At 33.9% G+C, this 27,763-nt stretch overlaps 3 protein-coding genes and 1 non-coding gene across 6 annotated transcripts; 3 read left to right on the forward strand and 1 right to left on the reverse strand.

Moving 5' to 3' along the window:
• Positions 1 to 691: 691 nt before the first annotated feature.
• Positions 692 to 11,441, forward strand: LOC130823598 (transcriptional corepressor LEUNIG-like). Of its 3 annotated transcripts, none has more exons than XM_057688267.1 (16): positions 692 to 839; positions 1,046 to 1,111; positions 1,260 to 1,357; positions 2,402 to 2,517; positions 2,591 to 2,817; positions 3,706 to 3,748; positions 3,838 to 3,910; positions 4,847 to 4,896; positions 5,135 to 5,347; positions 7,298 to 7,442; positions 8,210 to 8,319; positions 8,395 to 8,544; positions 9,042 to 9,197; positions 9,944 to 10,060; positions 10,194 to 10,394; positions 10,960 to 11,441. In XM_057688267.1, exons 2-16 carry the CDS (start codon positions 1,077 to 1,079, stop codon positions 11,104 to 11,106), a joined length of 1,881 nt encoding a protein of 626 aa, XP_057544250.1. In that variant the 5' UTR covers positions 692 to 839; positions 1,046 to 1,076; the 3' UTR covers positions 11,107 to 11,441. The 3 variants fall into 3 exon arrangements, with proteins under 3 accessions (XP_057544250.1, XP_057544253.1, XP_057544251.1); XM_057688270.1 differs by having other exon boundaries at positions 2,408 to 2,517; XM_057688268.1 differs by lacking the exon at positions 692 to 839 and having other exon boundaries at positions 1,009 to 1,111.
• A 172-nt stretch (positions 11,442 to 11,613) lies between these two features.
• LOC130823599 (30S ribosomal protein S5, chloroplastic-like) lies at positions 11,614 to 19,334 on the reverse strand. Its single transcript, XM_057688271.1, has 3 exons — positions 18,723 to 19,334; positions 13,299 to 13,501; positions 11,614 to 12,041 (listed from the first exon to the last, which is right to left on the reverse strand). Exons 1-3 carry the CDS (start codon positions 19,197 to 19,199, stop codon positions 11,792 to 11,794), a joined length of 930 nt encoding a protein of 309 aa, XP_057544254.1. The 5' UTR covers positions 19,200 to 19,334; the 3' UTR covers positions 11,614 to 11,791.
• On the forward strand, positions 14,799 to 14,935 carry LOC130824707 (small nucleolar RNA Z247). Its single transcript, XR_009046799.1, has one exon. It is a non-coding gene; the product is annotated as a small nucleolar RNA Z247 (small nucleolar RNA).
• A 1,059-nt stretch (positions 19,335 to 20,393) lies between the features above and the next one.
• On the forward strand, positions 20,394 to 21,496 carry LOC130823484 (late embryogenesis abundant protein At3g53040-like). Its single transcript, XM_057688100.1, has 2 exons — positions 20,394 to 20,530; positions 20,783 to 21,496. Exons 1-2 carry the CDS (start codon positions 20,396 to 20,398, stop codon positions 21,494 to 21,496), a joined length of 849 nt encoding a protein of 282 aa, XP_057544083.1. The 5' UTR covers positions 20,394 to 20,395.
• Positions 21,497 to 27,763: the final 6,267 nt, after the last annotated feature.

The following is a 27,763-nucleotide window of genomic DNA, read 5'->3' on the forward strand; positions in this document are numbered from 1 at the left end:
TAAACGGTCTGCAGCAGGTGCTCATTTGAGCAACCGTGCAGGAGCAATTCACAAATTTTTGTTTTAAGCTTCCTTAGTGGGTAAGTCTTGTTGGTCTAGAGTATTCTAACTTGCTTATTTGCTATATATAACGACCTTAAATTAGATTTGAATAGATGTGAAAAGTTTAATACATTAATAACAATTAGGGTTATACATGAGTCTGTCTTCTTGTATTATTAGAGTGTGTTTCCATCAAAGGTGATATATTGTACTTAAGAGGGTTATGTCATTAATGTAATATTGATTAGTTAATAAAATATAATATTTTTTGGTACTTTTTGTAATAACACTAAATAATTTTCCATTTTAGTCCAATTTTATTCTCGCTCAGCGTATTATTACTTTTTCACCTACCACTCACAAGGAGTAAAATAGACAAAAATGTATTTTAAAAAACTTTTCTTATTTTTTCGTCAATATCTAAAAATACAACTAATTTAAAATAAAAATAGTACATTTTTAACCGGAAAAACCCTAGAAATAGGTGAAAAAAAATAAGGAAGCGAATTAAAAGATTATGAAAAATCTTGTTTCTTCAATGCAACACTCATGAAAGCCAGTGTCACTGAAGCAGCAGAAGCAAAAGTCAGCGTAGGATTGCAGAAACTTGAAAATACTGCACTCTACCGTAGAGTACAAAGTTCATGAAGAAAAAAATAGAGTAAAATAAATATATTACTACTCCACAATATTCCAAAAAAAAATCCTTTAATTATTTTACTTAATTGCAGAAGTACATAAACATAACATTACCTTACCTTTTGCATGGCACTGTCCCTTTCATTTTCTCTTCTCAGGTACACTACCCTTTTCTATCTCTATTCAATTCTTAATCAAAATCCCAACTGGGTTTTGGCCATAGGGTATTGTTGTTCCAAAAAACTGGAAAAAAAAAAAAAAAATCTTTGCTTGGTTCTTTAACCCATCAAAGATTGTGTTTCGATTGCTTTTAGTTTTTGGGTCTTTTTATTTTTGACAATTCTGTTCATGCTGTGTGTAAAAGGGTTTAGATTTTGAAGCTTGGATAAGGAATTATGGATTCTAGTGATGGATGGAATGCTGAAGGGATGTAAGTTTATATACTCCTATTTTGTTGCATTTTGTTGATTTCATTTCAAATTTTTTTGTTCGTTTGGGAAATTGGGTTTGTGGGTTATTTGTTAATTTTGGTTTTAAATTGAAGTTCTGATTTTGGATAATGGTGGAAAATTGTGTAGTTTTCAGAAGTATTTGCATGATTATCTGGTGAAAAACAACATGCATAGGACTGCTGAGCTCTTTGTAAAAGAAACAAATGCTGATGTTTGTCCTGTTGGTATGTGGTCCTGATCATAAACCTCCCTTTTGGGTATTTTACTCTTTTGTAGTTTCCACTGTTTGGGTAGGCAGAATTGATGTTTTACAGGGTTGAATGTGGAAAAGGGATTGTTTTCGACAATCTCTCAAGTTGATTTGTTTTGGTTCATGTAGCTGACCTCATGTTCGAATACAAGGCTTTGCCATTATTGTTAGCTTGTTATTGTTTTTATTGTTGTGATGTCGTTGGGTTTATATCAAGACTAGGTAATTGTTGTATAAGTAATCTTTGATGCTTGTTTTGATTATACATTTACTAGCTCTCTTCCATTCCAATAAATTTGCTACATTGGGATCTTCAACGTAACAACTTTTTATTGCAAATGTAACAAATTTGATGAGACAAAGGAATGGTCAATGTAGCTAGGTCAATGTAAGGGCAATGCTCTTTTGTGGATAAGGGTGTATATAGATGATAGTTTGATGTTTCGGTCTTTGAATCTACTGGAAACCTATATACTCCTAATTCATAATTTTCATTGCTTTTGAAGGATATTGATTGTAACCACTAACCACTAACCCGAGAAGTAAACTGTGACACATTGATAATGAATCAAGCCAAAACACGAAAGAACCAACAATGTGATATATGTTTTCATACCTTCAAGCATTTGGATGATGTATGTGTGGGGTGATTGTTGGCTTAACTCATAGAGGATAGACTTGACCTCATACTGAGGGGTGTCCAATTAATCTTATTTTGATTTTTAAATTTTAACTCAAGTGTTAGAGTGTTGAGTATTTAACACGGGTACTTGATGTGAAATGTAGACTTTAGTTAACATAGACTGAACACAATCAAGATTGCCATATGCCTGTTCTTCTATGGGGAGAAAATTCTCTGTTATATACTTCTTTTTAGTTAATTGTCATACTTTTGTAGCTTTTCCAACGAATTTGATGAATTAGTGTGTTTTTTAATGGTGAACAACTATAATACTTGTATCTCTTAATTGATGTATTGTTTTGTTTGTTTTTCTGGGTTATGGTGTTTCTTTTCAAGTTTCAGCAATCGACTCTCCTCAAGGCTTTTTGGCTGAATGGTGGTCAATCTTTCACGACGTGTATTTCCATATGCAACTCGAACAAGTAGAAGAAACTGGGATGGTGTCAAACGAGGTGATTTGAATATCTAACAGTTGTCTGGTCAGTTCTATATAATATAATTAATTGAATTCACCAATAATTTTAGGGAAAACATGTCAGCGGAACATCACAAAATCCTTTTTTTGGGTCATCAAAGTTTGGGATTAATTCACAAAATTCCATGCAGTTTTCATTTGGCAATGACTCTGATAGTATGCTAACACAACTGTACCCGAAAACTTGTGAAGGAGTTCATCATAAGTGTGTAGCTAGAAAAGTTGATGCCTATTCTCAGACAAGTTCGGAAACTAAAAATACGAGAGGCGGTACAAGGTTCGTTCCTTGTACATTAGTTATTTAGTTTGATTTAATAGCCAAATTTCTAGCTCTATCTTCTGTAATTGAGAGTCATAACTCATAATCTGTTCTTTTATATTGGTGGGATCTCTGCAAACCATCCAAACACAGCTGCATGCCTGCATCTAAACATTGGCAAAGAGAAAGATCAGTGGTCTCACTTTGGCTTTGTCACTTTGTCATCCGTGGGTGGCACGATATGATTGTAGAGATCATGAACTCGTACAAGATTGGTGAAAAGGGTTGCCCAGGAGTGATAAAGACCATACGCGATGTCAAGAATGATAAGGATCAGAGACTTAATGTAGGTGATGGTGAGTGTAGGATGGAATTTTGAAACAACCATGGAAAAGAAAGAATGGAGAAGCACTAGAAGAGACAGAGAGATGAGACGGCTAGGTTTAGAGAGTTTGGTTATTCCCTTGGGGATATCTTTGCATTGAATTGTATATATGTTGTTACAAATTACAAACAACCCTAGATAATAGGAAACTAAATATATACCTACCAAATAAGATAATAAACAAATATATCGAGAATATATGAGGAACATATTCTCTAACAAAACCGAACAACAACATTTCATAACCCTAATGCTATCAAGTGATTTCCACCTATGTACACTACCTTATCCGTGTTAGTGATCACAATGAGGCTGTTTCCGATTGACCTTTGATAACAAACATTATCTCAATCTTCACAAAAAAAAAATTACATAGTTTAGTGAGCCATTTTAGTATAATCCATTATCATTTGTAAACCGAAGATTGCGTTATATTTTATGTTAATATTTAGGGCTTTGGGATTGTCGTCGTTGTTGTTGTTGATGTATTTTTCTTAATGTTCTTATTCATTGTGTTACAGTAAACCTCAAAGAAACATCTGTAAGCAGGCTTCACAGCGGCAAGTAAGTATGCCTCCTTGTAATTTAATCCATTAAGGCGCCAACATAATAGTCTTGAGTTCTAAACTTAATCGAGTAATTGCACTCTGCAGGACAAGAAAAAATTCACCAGTATGGGAAATACACCCATGGCGTCATCAACATGTGCTGAACCACATACAATAGGTTAAGTGACGGAGTTTTTTAAAATATTTCAGCTTTATAGGCTAACACATTATTGTTATTTATCTGCTACTAGCATTTAGCTGCTTTTAATTGATTAAATGTTATATAACTGAGAAAAATGGCACTTTTTTTAATCGTTGAACTAGTTTTGAAATCATTAAGGCCTTGTTTGGATTGATGGAAATGGAAAGAAAAGAAAGGAAAGGATTTGGAGGGTGAAAATCCCCTTGTTTGGATAGCAAAAAGGGAGGGGAGGGGTTTGGAGGGAAGGGATTTAGAGGAATTAAGTCCTGCAATTTTGTTAACATCAAATTTGGAAGGAAAATGAATCTTTCTTTCTTTTCCCTCCGCTTCCTTACTAAACTAACAAGGGAGCTTTTTCCCTCTCTTTCCCTTCCTTTCCTTATCCTTTCCTTCCTTTCTTTTCTTTCCTAATTTGCTATCCAACTATAGTGTAAAGTTGTAGTTTGCCTATGTCATGGATATTGTGTCTCTATAGTCTAGACTGAGCCGATTACTGTATGTGCATCTTCAAACATAATGTCGGATCTCATAGACATCTTGAGTGATTTCCACTTCACCAATATACGTGTTAGCCTCTAAAGAACTTCACAAAAGTGTTATTGGTCTCAGTCGTAAGATGAAAAGTAAAACAAACAAATGAAGTCTTCCTATTCTAGATGTCTACAAACATTATCAATTGAGATCATAAGACGCTATCATAAGATAATTCACTTAAGTTGAGAAACAAATAGAACTTGCCTTTATGTTCATGACCCAATATGGATTTAGAAATTGTTAGCTGAATTTTTTTGATGAACACAATTAGTTAGTTAGTAACTACATTGACGAATACATTTAAACAAAGTATTAATATTTTCAGTAGTTATTTTGGTGTAATATGTAATGTAAGAATTCGGGAATAACTTTTTGCAGGATCAGAGAGTGACCTCAGTTCTGCTCCACTGAAAGGATGGCCTCTCATTGTAAGCGCCAACCTAAATTTTTTATTGCTAATTTCAGCATATTTGATGTACTCTTGTGATGTGTAATCATTTCCACAATTGTTTTTTTTTTTCGATTTCATTTTTCGTTGTTTCTTTGTCATTTATTATCAAAGAACATTGATTTCCCTTTCAAATGAAATTTACAATCTTCATCATATTGTTTCCTATCAATTTCCAAAATAAATGCCTATCTCATTAGTTTTGGTGTATCTTGCAGGGTGCTAATCATGTTCCTCCTCGTCTGGGCCATCAAGTGCTAAATTCATATATACAGTCTGCGAACAACTATCCACGCATTGATATGCCTTTATCGCATAGTCAGCAAGAGACATATGCTCAGTTGATGGAAAGTACTCAAGCAAATGCATTATCATCTTTTCCACTGACCTCCAACTTGGATATACTTCTCAGAAACAGGACTAGCGGTAAGGTGAGTCATTGAGGAAGTTTTGATTTCCGAATCAGGAATGTCTGTTTAGGTTTGTTCATTCTCGATATTCAGACCATAAAGTAATAAACTAAGGATCCCCATAGACTAGCAATGTTGGAAGATGAAGGATAATGTGATCTTGTAATAACTAGCCCTTCTATTCTAGAATGCGTTTTGGACCTTCTGTGCTTGCTAAAGTACAAGTAAAAGTCTTGTATAGACTTGGGCCATACTATTTTAGTGTTCACCGACTTAAATATACCAAGTGTTTCCCAATGATTGTACTTGGTTGTACTTGTCAAGTAAAAATACTTGCTATTTTAATACCTTTTAAGGTTGGTGCGAACTAAAATAGAGTGGACAAATCCATTTAAGACTTTCTCATAGTACAATATACTAGATTCTTTGATGGAGTAAAGCGGAGGTAATGCTTTTGAATTGACAGATTCGAGCGGAAAAAGTTTGTTCTCCCTTTCCCATTTATATGTGTATATAAGAAACATAACAACCCTAAGAAATATATTAGCCCTAAACATATCTACATTGCCCTTATGGGCTCAACATCCCCATCAAGTTGGAGCATGTATATCATAAATGCCTAACTTGCTTAAAAGATACAAAAAATGTAATGTCCTCAAGGCCTTTGACAAAATAAACATGAGGGAGAAATAAGACGTTCATGAATAGCATCCCTGGCATAGTGACAATTAACTTCAATGTGCGTCGTTCGTTCATGAAAGACTGGGTTATGAGCAATGTGAAGTGCAAAAGTAGATAGAAATAGGTCGTGACTCGTGAGACCACATTACCGAAGTCAAGAAGAAGAGCACACAGCCGTTTGAGTTCAGCAGTATGAGCAACCATTAATCGATATCAGAAAACCTAGACACAATATGTTGCTTCTTGAATCTTGATCTTACAAAGATATAGGAGATGACCTAAGAAAAACCAGCCAATTAATGAGAGGTCGAGTTAGAGGACAACTGACCCAATTAGAATCACACCAACCAAAAAGTAAAAGATTACATACAGATGAAAGAACTTCTTGTCCTGGTGTTAACCACTCAAAGTACAACTTCATGTGAAAGAATATGCACAGAATACAATAGATCAGTTTATGTGTAGGAGAGATAAAGAAGATGACCAACAAATCGTCGCTACTTTTCCCGATTATCAAGAACAGGTCAAAAGTACGTCCAAGATTGTGATTTGACTCCTTAGGTGTGGACGCAGGATAAGACCTTATGAATCCAACCTCATTAAAACTATCAAGCGTGTATTTCCGTTGACAAAAGAAAAATGCTATCAAGACCCGTACCTACTTCAACTCCAAGAAATTATTTAAGAACTTCCAAATCCTATATGTGAAAGCAATTGCCCAAGCATGATTTGAATGAGGCTTAACCAAGAGTAATTTAGCAACGCAAAAGCAAGTTTAGAAAACCAACATCTAGGCGCTTGACGGAGACCATACAAGAATTTTCGCAAACGACAAACGATCCCAACCAGGAGCAACTTCATATACACCTCTTCATCTAGATTACCATGAAAAAAGGATTATGAACATCCATCTCATAGAGTTCGTAATTTTAACGCACGCATTTATGAAGTATATTAATTAATAACTTAACGCACACATTTTATGCAGTTTTTTAAAAGATTATATAAATCAAACACGATAATGGAAAAAACAAAAGCATTCTACAAATCTTCAACCTATTGGGACTTGGGTCAATCCGAACCCAAACACGTTGGAGTGTGAGCAATTATTTGTTGAACCGAACCTGAAAGCATTTTTACCTTAATTGACTTGACTAACCCTTTTAATAGGTCTATAATTGGATAATTTGATTTTAATGTAATGTGTGTTTACTTGGTCTGAATTACCATTTCCTGTTTTGGGGATATGCTTTTCATATTTGATTGATATCATTTTGTATACTTGTATAGGATGACTGGGATGATGAAGAGAAGGGCATAGAAGACACTATCCAAATGCTTTTTTCACAATATGATGATCATAGTAATTACACGAATGTTTCATACCCTCTCCAACAGCCTTCATCATCAAGTCATGAACAAAATGGGCATACAGGTACATGCTGTGGATGATACCTGTTATAATTTCTGATATCATAGAGTTGCTGAACTTATTTTTCTATCAAAAAACCAGATTGTCTCATCATCCTTAAAGGATCAAAATAGAGGTCTTAAGAATGTCCTTATCCTTGTTTCCTTCTCACTTCATTATGAAGTAGAACCATCACTCATAGATTCCTTGTTACGAGGTTTCGTACTTCATTGACCTTTTTATGAGGTTCGACACTAGGAGCCCTTTAGGTTATATTCTGCATTATTCTCATATATTCCTTTGTCGTAATTTTTAATTTATGTTCCCTACTTTCCAATTTCCATCAAGCAGGAATTGTTGGGAAGTATTGCATTTTCATAAGGCAATGTCACTACTGTATTCATTGTGAATCAATCTTCTAATTACTTTGTTAAATTCATGAGCTAACTACAAAGAAAATCATAATTGATTCGCAGTTCACGCTAAATGTTGTGAGGATGCATATAAGTAATCATGAGAATTTGAGGACTCCTGAATTTCTTTTAGTATTAGCAGATTTATCCTTAGATTATAGCGTTGAAATTACTATGATGCTTAACGTGAAAGATTATGAAAATTGTTCACCGTTTTATACACTAAACAAGGGTCCATTCTAGTTCCCCTACTAATGCCATTAAGTGGCTCCCATGCAAGCATTTTACTCTTTTTTTTTTGGCGGGGGGTTGGGGGGTTCGGATGTAAGTGACAAGGGTATCTCACTGAATTGTATGTATTATGTGCATGTTGGTTAGACATTTCTTTGGTGCAAGTTGGAACTCTTCATGCAAGCAAAGGGAAATTATTCTCTTGCAGTTTCTCACCGAATGGGAAGTTGCTTGCTTGTGCTGGAAATGACAAGAAGGTGAACTGCTATCTTGCACAAATCTGATTTTTGGAATTTCTTGATTGGCTAGACTGTAATTGATTTAATTTTCAGGTACTTCTATGGAATGTGGATACCTCACGCTACACTAGCTCTTTGGAAACTCTTGCTCATCTAATCACTGATGTTCGGTTTCATCCAAGCTCCGAATTTTTTGCTACTTCTTCATATGACAAGACTGTTCAAATATGGGACACAGCTGATGTAAGACATTATACTGAGTCCCCATCTGTTGCTTATTAATTAGCTCATAATGAATTATTGGCGTCACTAATTCGGTTTTACAACATATAAAACTAGAGCTTAGCTATGTAATAATATTTTGTTGGTATGTTAATTTAGTGGGTGTTTATGGTTTAAAGTACTAAAAACCATTGTTCAGTTAAAATGTTGTCTTGTCTACTGATTAATTTCACATGACACAACTACCACACCGAATGCTTGATGAGAATTTCTCGACTAATAACACATGCAGGCATTGACTATTCAACATTGCCTTGTCATTTAATATGTAGTGATCTCTAAAACTAGAGAAATAATTAGTGTAATCTATTATGCTCCAAAGTAAATACACCCCACCCCCACAAGCTATTCCTTGTCTTTGTGTTGAAAATTAAATGCAAAAATGTCTTTATTGTTCTTGGATTATGAATCCATGGAGCTGAAAGTATAGGTCTTAATTTCTAATGTCTCTGTTGTAGCCAAGCAAGTCACTATTTGCATTATCTGGTCATAATGACCATGTTATGTCATTGGATTTTCACCCAAGAAAGATGGACCTTTTGTGCTCAAGTGACTGCAATGATGAGATCCGCTTTTGGGATATGAAGGATTATAATTGTTTGCGTGTATTTAAGGTAATTTTCCTTTGTCTTTTTAAGCTCAACATCTTGAGGCATTGCTCTGGTATCTTGATTCTAGTTGTTATGTGCGATTATCCTGTCCTTTGGAAGAATAAGAGATTTCACATTCATTTTTTGCATTTGTTAAAATTTTCTACTTTTGGCGTTTGTCTATTGCTTCATCTCATTTATTTTGCTACATTTTTCTCCCAAACGTGAGAGAATTTAAATGAAAATGCAGCAAAATGAGTGAGACACAAGGAGTACTTTGTCTGTTTGTGTGAATTTGAATGAAAATGCGGATCAGATGAAGGTAGAGCTTGTGCGGCTGTGGATGAACCATTGGGACAGCTACTAAAGGAAATTGTAGCTAATCGAGTGGGCGGAGGAGTAACGAACATAAGTTGGCCGGTCGTTTACCTAAAATATTAAGGAGGGTTTTTCAACTTTCCACCTCTCAGCTGGGAATATTTTTGAAGTCTAGGTTAGAGGTTGTAGAATATTGCTTAGGAACAACACATTAACTCTTGAGCTCCTGATAATAGAAGGAACAGTAGGGACATTTTGCTTCCGGTAGGCTTGATTTCTAGTCTTCCCGTACATTTAAGTTTATTTGCATTTAAATTAGTTTATTCTTTGTTGATCCATGTTAATGCATTGGTAGTATTATGCTTGGTTTTGGATGTTCAATTTCAATTACATTCCCCTAGGGCCTAGAAGGTCCTAGATACTTAACTTCTGTACGCTATGGCATGTTGTAGGGAGCAATAAAACAAGTAAGATTCCAACCTCAACTAGGAAGACTTTTGGCTACAGCTTCAGGAAATGGTGTCAACATATTCAATGTTGAAACGGGCGATTTCGAGTTTGACTTGAAGGTATGACTTGTATTGTACTCCTGCACTGAAAGCTTAACATTGTCCATCTCCACTGTTCGGGCTTGCTGCTTCACACGCAGTCGTACTTATCACCTTAGGTAATGATGTGTCTACCTTGCTTTTCTTAATCAAGGGGCATCAATCTGAAGTGCGCTCTATTTGCTGGGACGTGACTGGCAATTACATAGCCTCAGTTAGTGAAGAAAGCGTACGCCTGTGGTCAATTTTGTCTGGTGGAAGATGCATTTATGAATTGCAGTCAAAGGGCCACAACTTCCAGTCATGCACTTTTCACCCTGGGCATCCCGTCTTGTTGATCATTGGAAGTTATCAGGTACCATTACAATTTCTATCTAAATCTATGCATCTTTAGGTGGATTGTGTTAAAAACAAAAAGACTGATTCTTGATGAAATGACTTGTAAACTGCCTTCGACTCGCAGTTATAGCTTAGATGTCAAATGTTTATTCAGTCGTTATGAGTTATAATTAGCTGTTTTCTTGGGTATGCATGAGAGCAGATTAAGATTTTGATAAGATGATGCAATACACGAGGAATTTATGATTGAAGAGTACTTGACTAATTAATACATCATATTAACTTGTAGACTAATGGTCTCTTATTATGATAGGCCAAAGATTTATAGCTTTTTAGTTTTGAATTATATGAAAATGACTCATTAAATCATGTGCGCTACTCACTTCAAAGTTGCAGATATTGTTTGTTACAAAGGGTCAATCGCAATCAACCTCCTTGTTAGAGGGGTAAAGGTTGCATACATTTGACCCTTTGAACCTTGCCTATGCGGTAGCCACTCAATGACATCAGGGTAATAGAATATATATTAACTTGCAGACAAGAAGTCTCAACAAATGTTACAGATAATTTTTGCTTTGCAGTTCCTGGGTTCGTGGAATCCTACCCAGAGCAGCACAGTTAATACAATTCTGGCGCACAGCGGCATCATTGCTTCATTGGCAAGTTCACCTTCAACAGGATTGATAGCCTCAGCTAGCCATGATCAGAGTGTGAAATTATGGATTTAAGGAGACATGATCACATTTTGGAGCTTGGAGTTTCGGGTTTTGGTGATCTACCGATAACTGTACATAGTAAGGGTGTGATTGGTTATTGGTTCGACATGTACTCATGTTGATCCAAGGTTTAGAAAATTTAAGTTGTCTGCTTTTGGAGACTACCTCACAACTTAGCGTCAAATCTGGAGGTTTAAGGATGGGTATATACAAAATTTTTCTGATTTTAACTAAACAATTGTAATGGATTTTAAAATGTTGGTAAAAAAGACCTTACATACACTCCTATTACATACTATTATAGATTTCTTATACCATCTATATACTTTTATATATACCAGCGAGTTTATGGGAATTGATTTGCCTTATAACATTGGAGCTTTTGCTTTGAAATTCTTTTATTAGGGGATGTTTGACAATTAATTTTATTCCGAAATGCTGAAATATGGTCATCTCTCTACTCCTTACAAGGGAATGATTCCATATAATTAAAAGCTAACAGGTCATAGTACCCATTCATCGATATTCAATTCACCAATCTCAATAATATAGAAGATATATTTTGTGTATGATAAATATAAAAATAGTTTTATGGAACAGAAAACACTGAATTACTTTCGGAGTGATCTAAGCATTGGTCAAGTAATAAATTTACAAATTAGATAACAAAAGAGAGATGCATATAGTTGATTGGGAATCACTTCCATAGTTCTTCCATTGGAATGCCACGCTCACGAGCGACATCACTAAACTGCTTCATAGTCTGTACAGCTAGAATTGTTGCCCTGGCATTGTTGAGGGCATTGTTACTTCCGAGTTGCTTTCCTAAGGCATTCTCAACTCCAGCCATCTCAAGCACGGTTCTGACTGCACCTCCAGCAATAACTCCGGTACCAGGAGCAGCAGGTCTAAGCATCACCCTCGCTGCCCCATAGTCTGCCTCATTTCTGATAAAAACCGAACAAGCATTTCGTTTACAACAAAAATATACAGAAACAATTGAACATTTGTCTTGGTTTAAAATCTCACCCGGAACTTAAAGGTCTTGTCCCCCTCATCAAGAGTAATCAGGACAGTAGAAATGCAGATTTAACGGAAGCATACAAGTACTATAATAGACAAACAATTGAACGCAAATGGACAGATGGCTCAAGTAGCAAGAGAATGCCTAGGCAATGAAGCAAACAAAACCTTCACATTGGTTTATGAATAGTTACCACATCCTCATTTGGGAAAATGGAACGGATAATGGTGAAACTGCTATGATCATCTATATATGCGAGGTACAACAGAAATGTCCCAACAATTTGTTCTGATAGCAATTACTAGACTGGACTTCAATTGTGTCTCTTGTTTCGACGGGAAATATTTATAGTTCTTTGGTTTCGGATTATTGTATAATATATTAAAATAGCTCATTTAATCATGTATTACTTATTTATGTGAAGTTTTTAATAATGTTTGCTACCAAAGGTCAATCAGAAACAATTTCTTTATTTTTTACTAACAAAGGTAAAGTTGCAATATTCGACCATCCCAAACCCCACCTAGGTTGGAGCCACTTGATGGCATTGAGGTAATGAAAGGTTGTTATTCTGGACTTCAATTGCGTAAGAGCTATGACACACTAAAATTATCGAAAATACTAGATAAGGACCTTCCTAGTTTCTAGTTAAGATGGGGAATGTCGCAAAGATCATACGTGAAGGAAATCTCAGTTTCAACACATCTGAGCATTTCCTTTCGTTCTCCAAAACTGCTCGCATTGGCACACATCTGAGCATTTCCTAATACCATTTTCTAATCAAATTTCTCATATGATGATATACAGTAGCACAAATAATCAGCTAATTGCAACATGAACAGATCATTTAAAAGCTTCATATCCTATATTAGATTAAATCTCCTTAGAAAAATTAAGATAGAAGTCTTCACCAGAAGATTGGCATATTTTAGAGTGCAAAAAGTTAATCACTTATATAAACATGAAAGACGACATGCATGATAGGTATTTTAGGAGAGCTACGAGCTGGTTAAGTTTCAAATACTTCAAAGTTCAAATATACACATGACAAAAAGATCAACAAGCATCAGACACCAAGGATTGATTAAAACTCCACAATTCCAAGCATCCAACTACAGCAAAAGACAGGAAATCTTGGCCATGGAAACAAAGCAACATAAAGAGATATTAAGTAAAATACCTGTGAGGGAATGTCAAATACTTTGTCATAGGCACAGTAATGACATTCCTACGAGCATCTGTGGCCGCCTTCTGGACGGCAGCTATCACCTCCTTGGCTTTACCAACTCCAACCCCAACTTGCCCCTTCTTGTCACCTACAACCACAATTGCCCTGAATCTCATGTGTTTGCCTCCCTTAACCACTTTAGTCACTCTCCTAACCTGCATTACACATAATTCATAAACCACCACTTTAGTTGACACTTGAAATATAATCCATTTCCTAATCAAATCCTTTCTTCAAATTAAAATGCAAAATTCAGAATTGGGCAAAGAAGCATCACTTATACTACTATATACCTAATTCTCATTCACCACTGCCCAAAGTAGCAAATTGGGAGTCAAAACACCAAAACCAATTTCCAAATATGTAAGCTTTAGTTGAATTTCACCTAAACTTCCACAAATTGAGCTCAAAAACATAACCCCAATTTCAAAACATTAACCTGAATATAGATTGCAGTGTTTCTAGTGAGTATTACTATCAATTATACACATCCAAACTCCCAAAATTCAACACCAGCTACAATTAAATCAAACTATTAATACCCAAATGATAATTTAACAAATTGGCATGAGCAGCAGAAAAATTCACTTCCTATATACGCATTAGGAATCTGGGCTCGGGACTATCTAGGCCATGACCCGAGTCATTTGATTGAAAACCCTGTTGACATTATTAAGGAAAGATCTTGTGAATAATCTTTCTTTCCTTATCTATAGCTTTTCTGATAGCCATATTTGCTCTTACTCTAGTCATGTAAACAATCTTTTGCATATTATTCATTGATATCTTTAGGATATTATTCACTATTTAGTTACCTATTGTAAGAGATTCTTTTGTATTATTTAAAGCCCTTTGGCTGCTTTGTTAATGACATAACAATTACACAACTTCTTCTGTTTTCTACATGGTATTAGAGCTTTTGATCCAAATAACCACCTTCATTTTTTTCTCTTTGCAATGGTCAATGAAAACTCCTATTAGATTATTAATAATGCAAACTCCAACCAGCCCTTCATTGTCATCAACCTCCAAAATATCATTAAGCTAACCCCCCACAACTATTTATCATGGAAACTTCAAGTTGAAGCAATGCTTGTAGGCCATGATCTCAAAAAGTTTATTGATAATATTTATCCATGTCCATCCTCTACTCATACTGTTGCTGCAAAAGTGGTATCCAACCCAGAGTTTACGTATTGGATCCGTTAGGATCAACTCCTTTTTGGTGCCCTTATAGGCACCCTCAACCCAGATTTAGTTCCCCTTGTTGCAGGGACAAAATCATCCAAAACATTACAGGACTCACTTGCCACAACATATGCAACACCAAGTAGAGGTCACATAAAACAACTTAAGGACCAATTTCAAAGCATCCAAAAAGGCAATCAAACTATTACGAAATATATGCAGTCCATTAAAGCATGTGTCAATCACCTCGCTGCCCTTGGAAAGTCTGCTGATCATGAAGATGTGGTTGATCATGTTCTTGATGGACTTGATTCTGATTATGCCTCAGTTGCGGAGTCGATGAATGCTCGTGACAAACCCATATCCTTTAAGGAACTTCATGAGAAACTCATCAATTAGGAATTAGAAATCCCGCAACGTCAACAGAATTCATCTGTACCTGCTAGTGCTTTTGCCCTTACCACAAAACCAAAGCCAAAGTATTATGCTCCCACAAATCATTCCACCTCAGGTAACCTCTCTAAATCATCTTATCAATCTCGTAAACCCCGCCAACCTCAACCATTTCTTGGTAAGTGTCAATGGTGTAGAGAACAGGGTCATGTTGTAAGCAAATGTCCCACTTTCGCTCAACAATATCCTACTGCCACACCACCTCCACCCACTTGTCAACCTTTCAAACCACAAGCTAATACCCTTCGAATCCCAGAAATTGCCTACGCTCACTCCTCTTGGCACCTTGACAGTGGTGCATCTCATCATGTCACCAATGACCTCAACAATCACTCTCTCCATGCTCCGTATGACGGAACAGAGGAGCTTCTCGTAGGTGATGGTATGGGACTCAAAATCAGTCATATAGTCTTTATTTATTTCTTCTTTAAAACTTACTCATGTTCTTGTTGTTCCTGCAATTTCGAAAAACATTTCTATTTCTCAATTATGCCAAGACAATCCTGTTTTAGTCAATTTCTCATCCTGGCTTTTTCTGTCAAGGATCTCAATTCACAGAAAATTCTTTCAAGGACAACCTAATCAAGGCATCTATTCGGTGCGCACTCCATCATCCCAATGCTTCGCCACCTCAAAATCATCCTCTTTGGATTGACATCACCGTTTGGGTCACCCGTCTTTTAATGTTTTTAGGCAAATTATCTCTAAAAATCTTCATGTTACTAGTTTATCTACTTTGGATTGTAATTCCTATTGTTCTAATAAAAGTCATAAGCTTTCTTTTCAAACCTCTTCTATTTCATCTAGTGCTCCCTTACAATACATATACACGGACTTATGGACATTTCCCATCTGCTCCTTGATGGATAAAAATATTATATAATTTTTGTAGACCATTTCACCAAGTACATTTGGCTTTATCCTTCAAAAAGAAAATTAGATACTAAACATGTGTTTATGCGTTACAAAGCTTTGGTGGAACAATTTTTTCAACTTCCTCTCAAAACTCAATATTCTGACAATGGGGGGAGTATGATGCTTTAAAATCATATCTTGCCTTTGAGGGTATTACTCATCTTACCACGCCACCGCATACACCTCAACATAATGGCCTTTTCGAAAGACGTCACAGGCACATTGTTGAAACTTTTCTTACCCTCCTTACTCATGCTCACATGCCCCTTGAATATTGGCCTCATGCCTGCTCCACGGCTATCTATCTCATCAATAGGCTTCCAACTACCACCCTCAACAATGACTCGCCATACTTTAAACTCTTTGGTATTCAACCAAATTATTCAAAACTTAAATGTTTTGGGTGCCTCTACTATCCATGGTTAAAACCTTACTCTAACCACAAACTTGACCCCAAATCCAAACCATGTATCTTTATTGGATACTCTCCAACACAAAGCGCATATTATTGTCTAGAACTTGAAAGTCATCGTATTTACACATCTAGACATGTTCACTTCATTGAATCTGACTTCCCTTTTATGCATCATAAAGAAGCTGTTAGTATGTCTGATGCTCTTATCAATGCGTGGGCTCCAATACCACTTACTATATTACCACAACCCTCTTCATCTCAACCTACTGTTTATACCCAAATTCCTTTGGCTACATCCAATCAAAGTGAACCTAATACCTTAGTTTCATCTCCACTAAACAATAATATTCCCCCTTCTCACCAAATGACTACCAAACTAAAACAAGGCATCACAAAACCCATTAAGAAACTAAATCTTAATGTTGAATTATGCCATACTGACCTCCCAAAAAATATTACACAGGCATTAAAACGCCCTGTATGGAGACATGCTATGGACAATGAAATGCAGGCCTTGACTAAAAACCAAACATGGACTCTAGTTCCCTCCTCACTCTCTCAAAATTTAGTAGGATGTAAGTGGATTTTTCGAATAAAGAAAGATCAACACGGGGCTATTACACAACATAAAGCAAGATTAGTGGCTCACGGCTTTCATCAACAAGAGGGTATTGATTATGGTGATACATTCAGTCCCGTGGTTAAACCCGCTACGTTAGACTAGTCCTTTCTATAGCAGTAACTAAAAATTGATCTATTTGTCATCTCGCATAAGCAATGCCTTTCTTCAAGGCACCCTTACCGATGATGTTTATGTATCGCAACCACCTGGCTTTATTGATCCCCATTATTCTTCTCATGTTTGCAAGCTTCACAAGGCCCTTTATGGCTTAAAACAAGCACCCAGGGCTAGGTACATGGAGCTCAAAAATTATCTAATCACCATGGGGTTCCGAAACACTATTTCAGACTCATCTTTTTTTGTGTATAAGGCAGCTGATGTTTGTATTTATTTGCTAGTCTACGTTGACGATATTATTGTCACAAGTAATGCTCCTGCAATCTTAACAAAATGTATCCAAAATTTGACCATTCGCTTCTCGTTAAAAGACTTAGGTGACCTTTCTTACTTCCTTGGTGTTGAAGTAGTTAAAACCCAAAATGGTCTCTTTCTCGGTCAAAAAAGATACATACTTGACATTCTTATAAAAGCCGACATGGATAACTGTAATCCTATTGCAACTCCTTTACCTAATACACCTCCGCATAGTATTCATGGTTCTGCAATGGCTAATCCCACATAGTACCGTGCTCTTCTTGGTAGCTTACAATACCTCAACCATACTCGTCCTGACATTTCATTTGCTGTCAATAAACTTGCACAGTATATGCAGAGACCTACTACTGATCATTGGCAATATCTTCATCGATTACTTCGCTATCTCAAAGGTACACTAACCATGGGTCTTATTATATATTCAGAATCTCCCTCTTCTCTTCATGCTTACTCCGATGCGGATTGGGCTCGTGACAAGGATGATTTCATCTTGACAACTGCTCACATTATTTACTTGGGAAAAAATGCAATTAATTGGGCTTCGAGGAAACAAAAGACTCGTGCTCGGTCTTCAACCGAAGCCGAGTATCAGGGCCGTTGCTGCTACTACAGCAGAACTTCTATGGCTTCGAAACTTACTGTCAGAACTTGGCCACATTTCATGTCAGCAACATGTGATTTATTGTGATAATGCAGGGGCAACTTACGTTTGTGCCGACCCCGTGTTTCACTCTAAAATGAAGCACATTGCTCTTGATTATCATTTTGTGCGGGAAAATGTACAAAAAGGTCATCTTCGTGTTGCCTACATTTCTACTAAAGCTCAGCTAGCTGACGTGCTTACTAAACCGCTTCTGCGTATTATTCATCATAATTTGGCTATTTTGAGGGGGGGTATTAAGGAAAGATCTTGTGAATAATCTTTATTTCCTTATCTACAGCTTTTCTGATAGCCATAAATTGCTCTTACTCTATTCATGTAAACAATCTTTAGCATATTATTCATTGATATCTTTTAGGATATTATTCATTATTTAGTTACCTTTTGTAAGAGATTCTTTTGTATTATTTAAAGCCCTTTGGCTGCTTTGTTAATGACATAACAATTACACAACTTCTTCTGTTTTCTACAGACATCACATCATGTAACACATAACATAGTACTCATGGTAGCAGCCGAGTTGGTTCGGGGTGAGTGTTTAGCCCATATTATACTAGTCTCTTGGATTGTCATATGCATCCTCAATCAACATACATACAAATTATAAATTCAATAAAAAGAAAGCTACCAATTACAATCAAAATAATTGTATGAATATAAGCTTCATTAGTAATATTAAAACAATACCTGAACAACATTCTCTTCAAAACCATCTCTAACTTTCTCTTTCTTAGCTTTAGACCCAAATCCAGAAGACTTCTTCACCTTAGAATCCATAACAAAAACATCATTCCCAAGATAAGTTTCCCCACTATAAGCAGGACCATACAATTCTTCATAAGCTCTAGCAACCTCATCTTCAGACTCAAATGGTGGTTCATCAATAGCCCTAGGTGGGATAAAATCTTCAGGCTTTTCTGGTGGGTTAAAGGTGATTTCTTCATCCGGGTTTACTTCATCAAAGAAGGTTATATCAATGCCATCTTTTTTGCAGAAAGTGATGTGGTTTTGAAGGGAATTAGTTGAAGGGAGAGAAAAAAAGAGGGGTTTTGAGGATGAGATAGAGAGAAGTGACGTGGGTTTTGGAAAAAGGGAAAATTGAGGGAGGTGAAGAGAGAATGAAGAAGAAGAAATGGTGGATGATAATGGAGTTGTTGTTGCCATTGAAGAGGGAAGAGGGAATTGAGAGAGGGAAATGGGGATTGTTTTACTGAGTTCAATAGATTAGCTTATCCAGAACATTCTAGTTCACATTTGGGCCTGTTTTGGAACATGGAGAGCAGTAGAAACGAAGTCAAAATAACGTATCGTACTGAGACAATCTAAACAAAAAATTACATGTTAATAATTATATAAATTAGACTATTTAATTTATATATATAAAATGTCTTATAATATAATTATTTTTTACAAAAATTTACATAGAAATAAAGATCGAAAACATAAATTAATGATAATTATTTATAATTTTATATGAAGAATTTTAAATTAGTATAATGATTGAAATTTTTATTTGATATCTATATTATTATAATCTCAACGATAAAAAAAAATCATTCTTCTTTCATTCTTACATATGAAAAATCTTTACCCTATCCTAAATTTAGAGAAACTAAGTTATAAACTCAAAATTTAAGCGATAATCACTAAGTCTCGGCCCACTAATTTTTGTAATGAATTAGTTTCCGTTCCTTATGCTATGAGAACAAGTAAGATTTATATAATCCATAAGCCTAAGATCAAACAAAATATTAGATTTATGGATTATATTTATTAATAAAAAGAAAAAAATATAATGTCAACTAAAAAATGTGATGTCAAAGAAAAAAAATAAAATATGATAAAATCAATAGCATGCAATTAGAAAAGAAATTGTTGTAGAGTTAGTCGATGGATGAATACTAAACATGATTTTGTCATAGTAGTTAATAATAAAAGTAATAATATAATTGACTATTTTTATTAAACTGATTTAATATATATATTTATTATTCTAAAATAATTAGTTATAATCTTAGAGTGTTCACAAAAAATATTAATTAATAAGATAAAATGGTCTCGTATAAGACCTGCTAGGCCTGTGATAAAGTAAAAGTTTGTAATCCAATATGTGTTGATTACTGAACAATATAACACAAAATTGTAACACGTTGCAACACATAACTCTATGTGGCATGCAAATAAGTTGCCACCATTTTTTCCCTTGTTCATTCTTTCCAAAGTCATACTCTATATAGTTGACACCATTATCAACTTCATTAACGGAATGTTTGCTCACTTTCACTTATTATAAACAGCAAAATTAGTAATTAAATTCTGGTGTTGGAGAAAAAGAAATCGAGTATTGGTATTAAGTAGCTATGGCTTCCATGTTTATGGTGAAGAACACATTTTGTAAGGTTTCGAAAGTAGGGTTATTTCCTTGTCAACTTTCTTCTCTTTACTCTCCTAAAGTTTCTAGGGTTTGCTTTACTTCTGCCTCCAAATTTCATGAGGTACCTAATTCTTTCTTTCTAGCTTAGTTTTTCGGTTAGCTTTTAGCTTGTTGGTCAAAATAAAAAAAAGTTAGCTAATTTCCAAACACCCTATATTCAATTTATATCCTCCCTTAATCACAGGGGATATTTTATTAAGTTTTAATTCGAGTATATAACAATATATTTATCCATTTTAGTTTTGAAACCTAAAACAACAAAATTTGATTTATGAGAGCACTAATCCATGTGTACTTGCAATTTGATTAATAGAATCAGTATGCTAGAGAAGACGTAGGAGGAGAAGATGATGCAAAAGCAGCTGAAAGAATGAGGGAAGCCCGTCAAGTTTACGAAAAACTTGATAATCGAGAAGCCGAAAAAGTTGAGCGAAAATACGAAGAAATGAAGCAGAAAGCCAAGGACACTGTCGATGACATGAAAGATAGAGCCAAAGAAGGCGCCCATCAAGCAAGTGAGGCGATGCAAGAAGCCAAAGAGAGAGCTAAAGACAGTGCAGATTGGGCTAAACAAAAGGCTCAGGAAGGCACGAATCGGGCCAGTGAAAAGGCCCAAGAAGGGGCGCAACGAGTAGGCGAAACCATGTATGATGCTAAAGAAACCACCAAAGGCGCTGCGGATTGGACTGCAGATAAGGCGAAAGAAGGAGCACATAAAGTTGGGGAAAGCATGCATAATGCTAAAGAAAGCACCAAGGACACCATGCATGATGCTAAAGAAAGCACGAAGGACACGGCCGAGTGGACGACTCAGAAGGCGAAGGAGGGGGCCGAGAAGATTGGGGAGGCGGTGAAGGAGACGGCGAAAGGAGCTTGGGAGACGGCAAAAGGAGCTACACAAAAGATCAAAGAAACGGTTGTAGGGAAGGATGAGGAGAAGAAGGTTGAGGATTATATGGAGGATCATTTGCCTCCTAAACGTCCTGGTGATGCTAGAGATCAAAAATTGCACCAAGATCGATTTTAAGCTGGGATATGAATACAAAAATTAATAATTATCCTGTTTAACTTAAATTGGTTTATGATTAAGTTTTTGTTGGATTATAAACTAATAAACTTATATGTTTTGTTCTGATTAACAATTATACATCTTAGTATGATCAAATTATATATTTCTCCCGTACTATTTAAACGCAAGAATTTATTTTTATCAATAGTTTTCAGTTACTTCCATTGATTTATACCAAAAGGTAACTATATATGGGGATATTTATGTTGCATTTGATTAGAATGACTTTCAACCCAATTGCAACCCGGCCCGCACTCTGGTTGAGCATAAGTCTATAACTATCTTCTTGTAATTTTTCATTTAACCAACCATCAAGAAATAGTGTAATCAATCAAATTGAAGTGAAGAGTACACTTCTTTTTGTTTCTTTGACATATTTAATTGGAATGGAGTTCTTTTCCCTTTCCTTACAATGATTTTCCTCACTATCAATTTTAGATTTATTAACAGTATTTGATTTTGACGATATCAATTAGTCTTAGCAAGGATTTAGTTCTCAAATGACCAGATTGTTATCTGGCTGAGCTTGTGCTGCTACTTACACGTTAAAAGTAGATTATTCAATGAAACATTCATAAAACTAACGAGAAAAGCATTCTTTAAATAAAGAACAATCTATTTTTCTACTTTCATGCGGTGATTTGACCGATTTACAAAATTAAATTAAATAAGAATTCTATAAATACTGGTAATTGATTACAACATGTTATATGTAGATAAATTATTTTTAGATTAATTATTTTTCAGTTGCAAGTATATGCGGTTACTTTTTTTTTTTAAATATTATAAGTGATTACTTTGAAACTATAAAAAGTGATCACTTTAACGTTACAATTGATCACTTTAAAATTAAAGGATAATTTTTAAAAATTATAAATAATCTTAAAAATATGGGCCTCTTATTAGCAATTTAACCTTTGACTAAATACTCTAAAGCTTATATAAACAGAGCGTAAAGGTAAAACTAATAAGAGTAATTCACTCTCAGTCGAATTCATTTCCTTTTAGTTTCTTATATAATTATTTGGGAGGAGATAATCAGCTGATCAATCTTAAAAACTAGTAAAATCTGTTTGGCCTTCTATTTCACTCCCTTTTCATTTAAATTTATTATATAGTTGCTCATCTTAAAATCTTCCGAAGTAGTTTATAAAAGGTATATCCACCAAGTTCAAATTACAAAGAACACAATATATATATATATATATATATATATATATATATATATATATATAGGAGAAATTCAATAAGAAGGGTGTTCAAAAAAGAAGGATTAGAAGCGTTTTACACTTTTGATTTCAATATGATAAAAAATATTTGGTCACGATTGAGCCAAAAACACTGAATTATAAAAGTCACTATTTACACAGAAAAAGATGTTTGTCATAAATCTGACGAAAGTTCTTTATTTATAACATAATACTATCTTTTTTTGTGTATATAATGACTAATAAAAATCATTCTTATTTTAAGTACCCTTCTCATTTGATTCTATATATATAAAAATAAAATTTAAAAAAATAAAAATAAGAAAGAGAACAAAAATAAAACTAAAAATAAAAAAAAGTTAAAAAAAATAATAAAATAAAACATAATACAAAATGTAAAAAAATAAAATAATAAACATAAAAAAATAAATAAATAAAATAAAAATAATAAAATAAAAAGTAAAGAAATAATAATAATAATAATAATAATAATAATAATAATAATAATAATAAAATTAAAAAATAAATAAATATATAAATATATAAAATAATAATAAAATTTTAAAAAATAATAATTAAAAAATATTAATTAAATTAAAAATAAATAAAATAAAATAGTAATAATAGAAAAAATAACAAAAGTAAAAATAATAAATATATATAAAAAAATAAAAAATTTTAAAAAATAAAAACAAAATTTTACCAAAATAAAAATAATAAAAGTAAAAAAATAAATAAAATATAAAATAATAATAACAATAATAAAGTAAAAAATATATGAAAAAAATAAAATTTATTAAAAAATAAAAAGAAAATTAAAAAATTAAAAAATAATAATTAAGTACGCACGTAATCTCTTAAATCGAATATGTATCGCATATAATTTGATACGTAGCCTATAATGTGATAATATTGATTAGTTATCATTTTCATAAAAAATGTGATTTTACATAGGTTCTGCACACATATATATATATATATAGATATAGATATAATTAATTAATTGACCAGTATTTTACTAACATGATATAAATTTTACATACACCATAAGCTTGTGATAAAATAAATTTCACGTCAACCCAAACAACATGTTATCTTAACTTTCTCCAATTTTTTATATTTACATTTATTAAATATCTAAAAATGCATCCTACTAATATGATACAATATCTTTATTTGATTCAATTCCTCTTGTATTGGCTCTTTCTTTATCTATTTTTTATTTAATTTCTTGATACTCAAGCTCTTAGCAAAATGGAAAATAATCAAATTTAGTTTTTTACTTTTCAATTTAGAGTTATTTATTTCTTTAAATGAGTTTTTCTCACCATTTTTTGTAGATTATCTACCTTAAATGGATATTTATAATATTTATGACAATCAACTATATTTATTAAAAATAAAAATAAAAAAAAAACTATTTCGACTATATAAGTGCACCACTTACACTAGTTTAAAACATCTTACGTACCTTGATTAAAACATCTTTTAACCCCAAGCACAAAAAAATGAGTCACCAATTTGCAGGAAAAGACATCAAGGAGGTTTTTGCTAATGGCGACGGCGAAGGTGGTGACGATGGTTTTTCCCGTGGTGGTAACGAAAACAAACCTGACGCACCACCATCTGGGCTATGTTGCCCGCGTTGCAGCTCCACAAACTCAAAATTCTGTTATTTCAACAACGGTAAAACTTCACAGCCACGGTACTATTGTAGGGATTGTAAAAGGTACTGGACACATGGTGGGAGTTTGCGCAACATTCCGATTGGAGGTGGGTGTCGGAAGAGAGGACGACACTCGTCTGAGGCCTCAACCTCCGCGTCGGTGATCGTCATGCGGCCTTTAGCTTCACTGTCACTGGAACAAAGAATTCGGTTAGTAATGAGCGTATTGGCAGCAGCTTTTATAACTGCGGTAAACAACAATGATGGTATGTCGGATCAGATGCAACAAATGCCAAGCCAGCCTACTTTACCTGCAACAAATATGCAGTATTTTGGTGCAAATTCAGGTAGCTTGCTGCGTAATAGGGTTAATCAGTCGTGTTATTCGAATCGAGTACAGATGTATAATTATTACGCATCTGTTCAGCAGCAGCAGCAACAGCAGCAACTTATGCGCTCCGGCCTGCTACAACAGCCAAATAATCAGCCAATGCAGCAGCTTCCCCAGCAGCAGATTCATCCGCGTCCGCTATATCAGTTTAATCAGCCTATGCAAGCTAATTTGCGCCCGGTGCATCAGCATATTCAGCCTGTGCAGCAGCTTTATCAGCACCCAATGCAGCAGCCTAATCAGCGCCCATTCCAGCAATCTAATCAGTACCCTTTCCAGCAGCCTAATCAAGCTATGCAGCAGCTTCAAATGCACGCTCTGCAGCAGTCTAATCTGCGCCTGTTTCAGCAAGTTCATCAGCATGCGGTGCAGCAGCCGAATCTGCGCCCATTGCAGCAGTCTAATCAGCCAATGGTAGAGCATCATGTTATGCAGCAGCGTCCTATTGCACCTGCGCCACAAAATGAGCACCAGTTGTTTAACTATCCTAACGCCGTTGTGAGGGAGTCTTCCATAATTTTAGATGATTGGACCATCATTGATACCCCTCCAGCAGAATTATTGGTGGATAACAATACTTGTACAAGTACAAGTAACAATCTTAATCAAGAAGACAACAATCATTTGGCTGATAAATTGGGGACTAGTAGGTTTGATGATCAAACAGGATCATCTTAAATTTAAGTACTGATTTGTTTACCTTGAATAATTTTATGTCTGTCTTCTTTTTATGGGGAATCAAGCTGGGATCACCTTATTTCCAGTCTTTCGTCTTTTTCCTGTAAAATTCATATAATATCAATATGTTTAAGAATAAATTTTTGTTAACAATAACATTTCATTACCCCAAATATCATCGTAAATTGGTCCCATCTAAGCAGGGTTTAGTGCGGTCATGTGTGCTCAATCTTTCGGCCCATAGCTTATTATTGATAACAAAGAAGTTGTTGACGATTGACCTTGGTAGCAAGCAAATTTACCATAAGTTTGATTATTGATCTCTTATCAATTGTTCTCTTTGGTCTAAGAAGTTTAGTCATTTTAAAAGTCCATATGCAGCCATAAATTAAATTATTCAAAATATTGATTCTGTTGACTTATGTAAATTACTATAAAAATAAAATTATAGAGACGAATGAAGAAAGCAAAAACAGTTTAAATTATATTCAATAATAATAAAATCAATAATTATAAGTGACAGAAGCTAAGGGCAAGAAATATGAGTCAAATTCATCAAATCCAAGTGAAGGTTCTATTCTCATCCATTAATCTCAATCTTTTGGTCAATTTAAACTTTAAAAAAGCTATTTTTGTGAAACAACTTAATAATGCTCAAATTAAATAGCGACTTTTAATTTTTCCTCTTCTACTTTCCGATGGTCCATTTCACCTTCATATTGAGTCTATGAGACTTGATTTGTATATATCGTTGTATTTTCCATAGGCGTTTATAAAATAAATCTTTTATGATAGAAAACACAAATATACCTAGAAAAATATATTTCTTTATTATTAATATTGTTTAGGAAATTCTTCACTTGTTTTAAAATAATTTTTTATAACCAAAGATTCTTAAAAAAATTGAATATAGTATTATATTTTCTCACTACAACAAATTTAACTTTTTGTGATATTGAATTTAGTAGCATTAGAAAAATGCCACTGATTTATATTTTTAGTGTAATAATTATTGGTGTATATTTTAAATTCCACTATAAAGTGATTTTGCGATACTTTATTTGGTCTTTAGTGGCATATGTAATTGTTACTATAGTCTATAGTGGCGTTTGTAAGAAATGTCACTGGATCCTATGTCGCAAAAAGCTTTAGTGTGATTGTTTATTGTGCTGCTAAAGGGTCTAATAAATATCACTAAATCTTCTATATATATACTAATAAAAAATTAAAGTAGCTACATTTAAATTAAATGTCGCTAAATATATACCACTAAAAGAAAATTATTTTGTAGTGTCTCCCTAGTCTTATTCCAATGAACAACTCCTTTCATCCTATTTCCCCTTAAATTAGAAGAAAACACTGCACATAATAAGATTGATAATATAATGTGCCTTTACACACTAATAATTATCTCTAATTAATTACTTAACAACCAGCCCTGAAAAGCACAAAATTATGGTATCTTGAATGTAAAAGATCAAAGAGAATTCAACAAGATTATTATATCTAATATATTATTTCTTACATATAATTGAAATTCCAATAGCTTATATATAAATAAGTAGGATTCCGAGTACTCTAATTAACTAGGACTTTATAAAATATAATTAAATGGTATAAGGATTTAAGAAATTATCAGTAATACATTAATTCAAAGTATAAAAAATACCTCACTTCATTTAATTAAATTGGATGTACGCAATATTAAATTTGCCGTTCAACAGAAAATTAAATTTACTTTTTTAAGAATAAAGTCCCAAAATATGTGTATATAATTAAGAGTTCACACACACATATTGGTTAAAGAATTTAATCATTGTTAATTAATAATGTTAAGAAGCATCTAGAACCACACCCTTATATATTTCCTTTATAACTAAGTTTTTATTATCAAGGGAGAAATCATCATCATACCTAGTGTATTTCGCTCATAAAAATAACTATAATTAGAATCTGGTCTGAAAAAGAGAGAAAATAATTAAATATTATTTTTTTTGGTAATGTATTCTTATAAGAATGATATGTTTCCCTATAAAATTTTCCTCACAATTAATTTAAAATTTATTACCTAATATATATACATACATAATGATTTTGAATATCAATTATATGATTTTGTTACTCAAATGATCAAATTTTTATGACTCACCTTGATACTACTAGTACTATATATAAGTGAACCACCTAAATTAATTTAAGAAGTATTTTGTATCCAAACATCCACCCTAGTTTGCATTAATAAAAAATTTATCAAGAAATATTTTGCCCTAATAACAGAAAAA

This window comes from Amaranthus tricolor, chromosome 9 (assembly GCF_026212465.1).
Source record: "Amaranthus tricolor cultivar Red isolate AtriRed21 chromosome 9, ASM2621246v1, whole genome shotgun sequence".
In the NCBI taxonomy this organism is placed as follows: domain Eukaryota; kingdom Viridiplantae; phylum Streptophyta; class Magnoliopsida; order Caryophyllales; family Amaranthaceae; genus Amaranthus; species Amaranthus tricolor.

What these genes read in the sequence shown, in the direction of transcription:
- LOC130823599 (XM_057688271.1), bottom strand. Translation starts at nt 19,199, where the DNA reads ATGGCAACAACAACTCCATTATCATCCACCATTTCTTCTTCTTCATTC. An exon ending in TTGAAGAGAATGTTGTTCAG is followed by an intron (nt 13,502 to 18,722) that starts GTATTGTTTTAA and finishes TGTGTAATGCAG; the next exon opens with GTTAGGAGAGTGACTAAAGT. An exon ending in TATTTGACATTCCCTCACAG is followed by an intron (nt 12,042 to 13,298) that starts GTATTTTACTTA and finishes GGTTTTTATCAG; the next exon opens with AAATGAGGCAGACTATGGGG.
- LOC130823598 (XM_057688267.1), top strand. Translation starts at nt 1,077, where the DNA reads ATGGATTCTAGTGATGGATGGAATGCTGAAGGGAT. An exon ending in CTGGGATGGTGTCAAACGAG is followed by an intron (nt 2,518 to 2,590) that starts GTGATTTGAATA and finishes CAATAATTTTAG; the next exon opens with GGAAAACATGTCAGCGGAAC. An exon ending in GAAACAGGACTAGCGGTAAG is followed by an intron (nt 5,348 to 7,297) that starts GTGAGTCATTGA and finishes ATACTTGTATAG; the next exon opens with GATGACTGGGATGATGAAGA.
- LOC130823484 (XM_057688100.1), top strand. Translation starts at nt 20,396, where the DNA reads ATGGCTTCCATGTTTATGGTGAAGAACACATTTTGTAAGGTTTCGAAA. An exon ending in CTGCCTCCAAATTTCATGAG is followed by an intron (nt 20,531 to 20,782) that starts GTACCTAATTCT and finishes TTTGATTAATAG; the next exon opens with AATCAGTATGCTAGAGAAGA.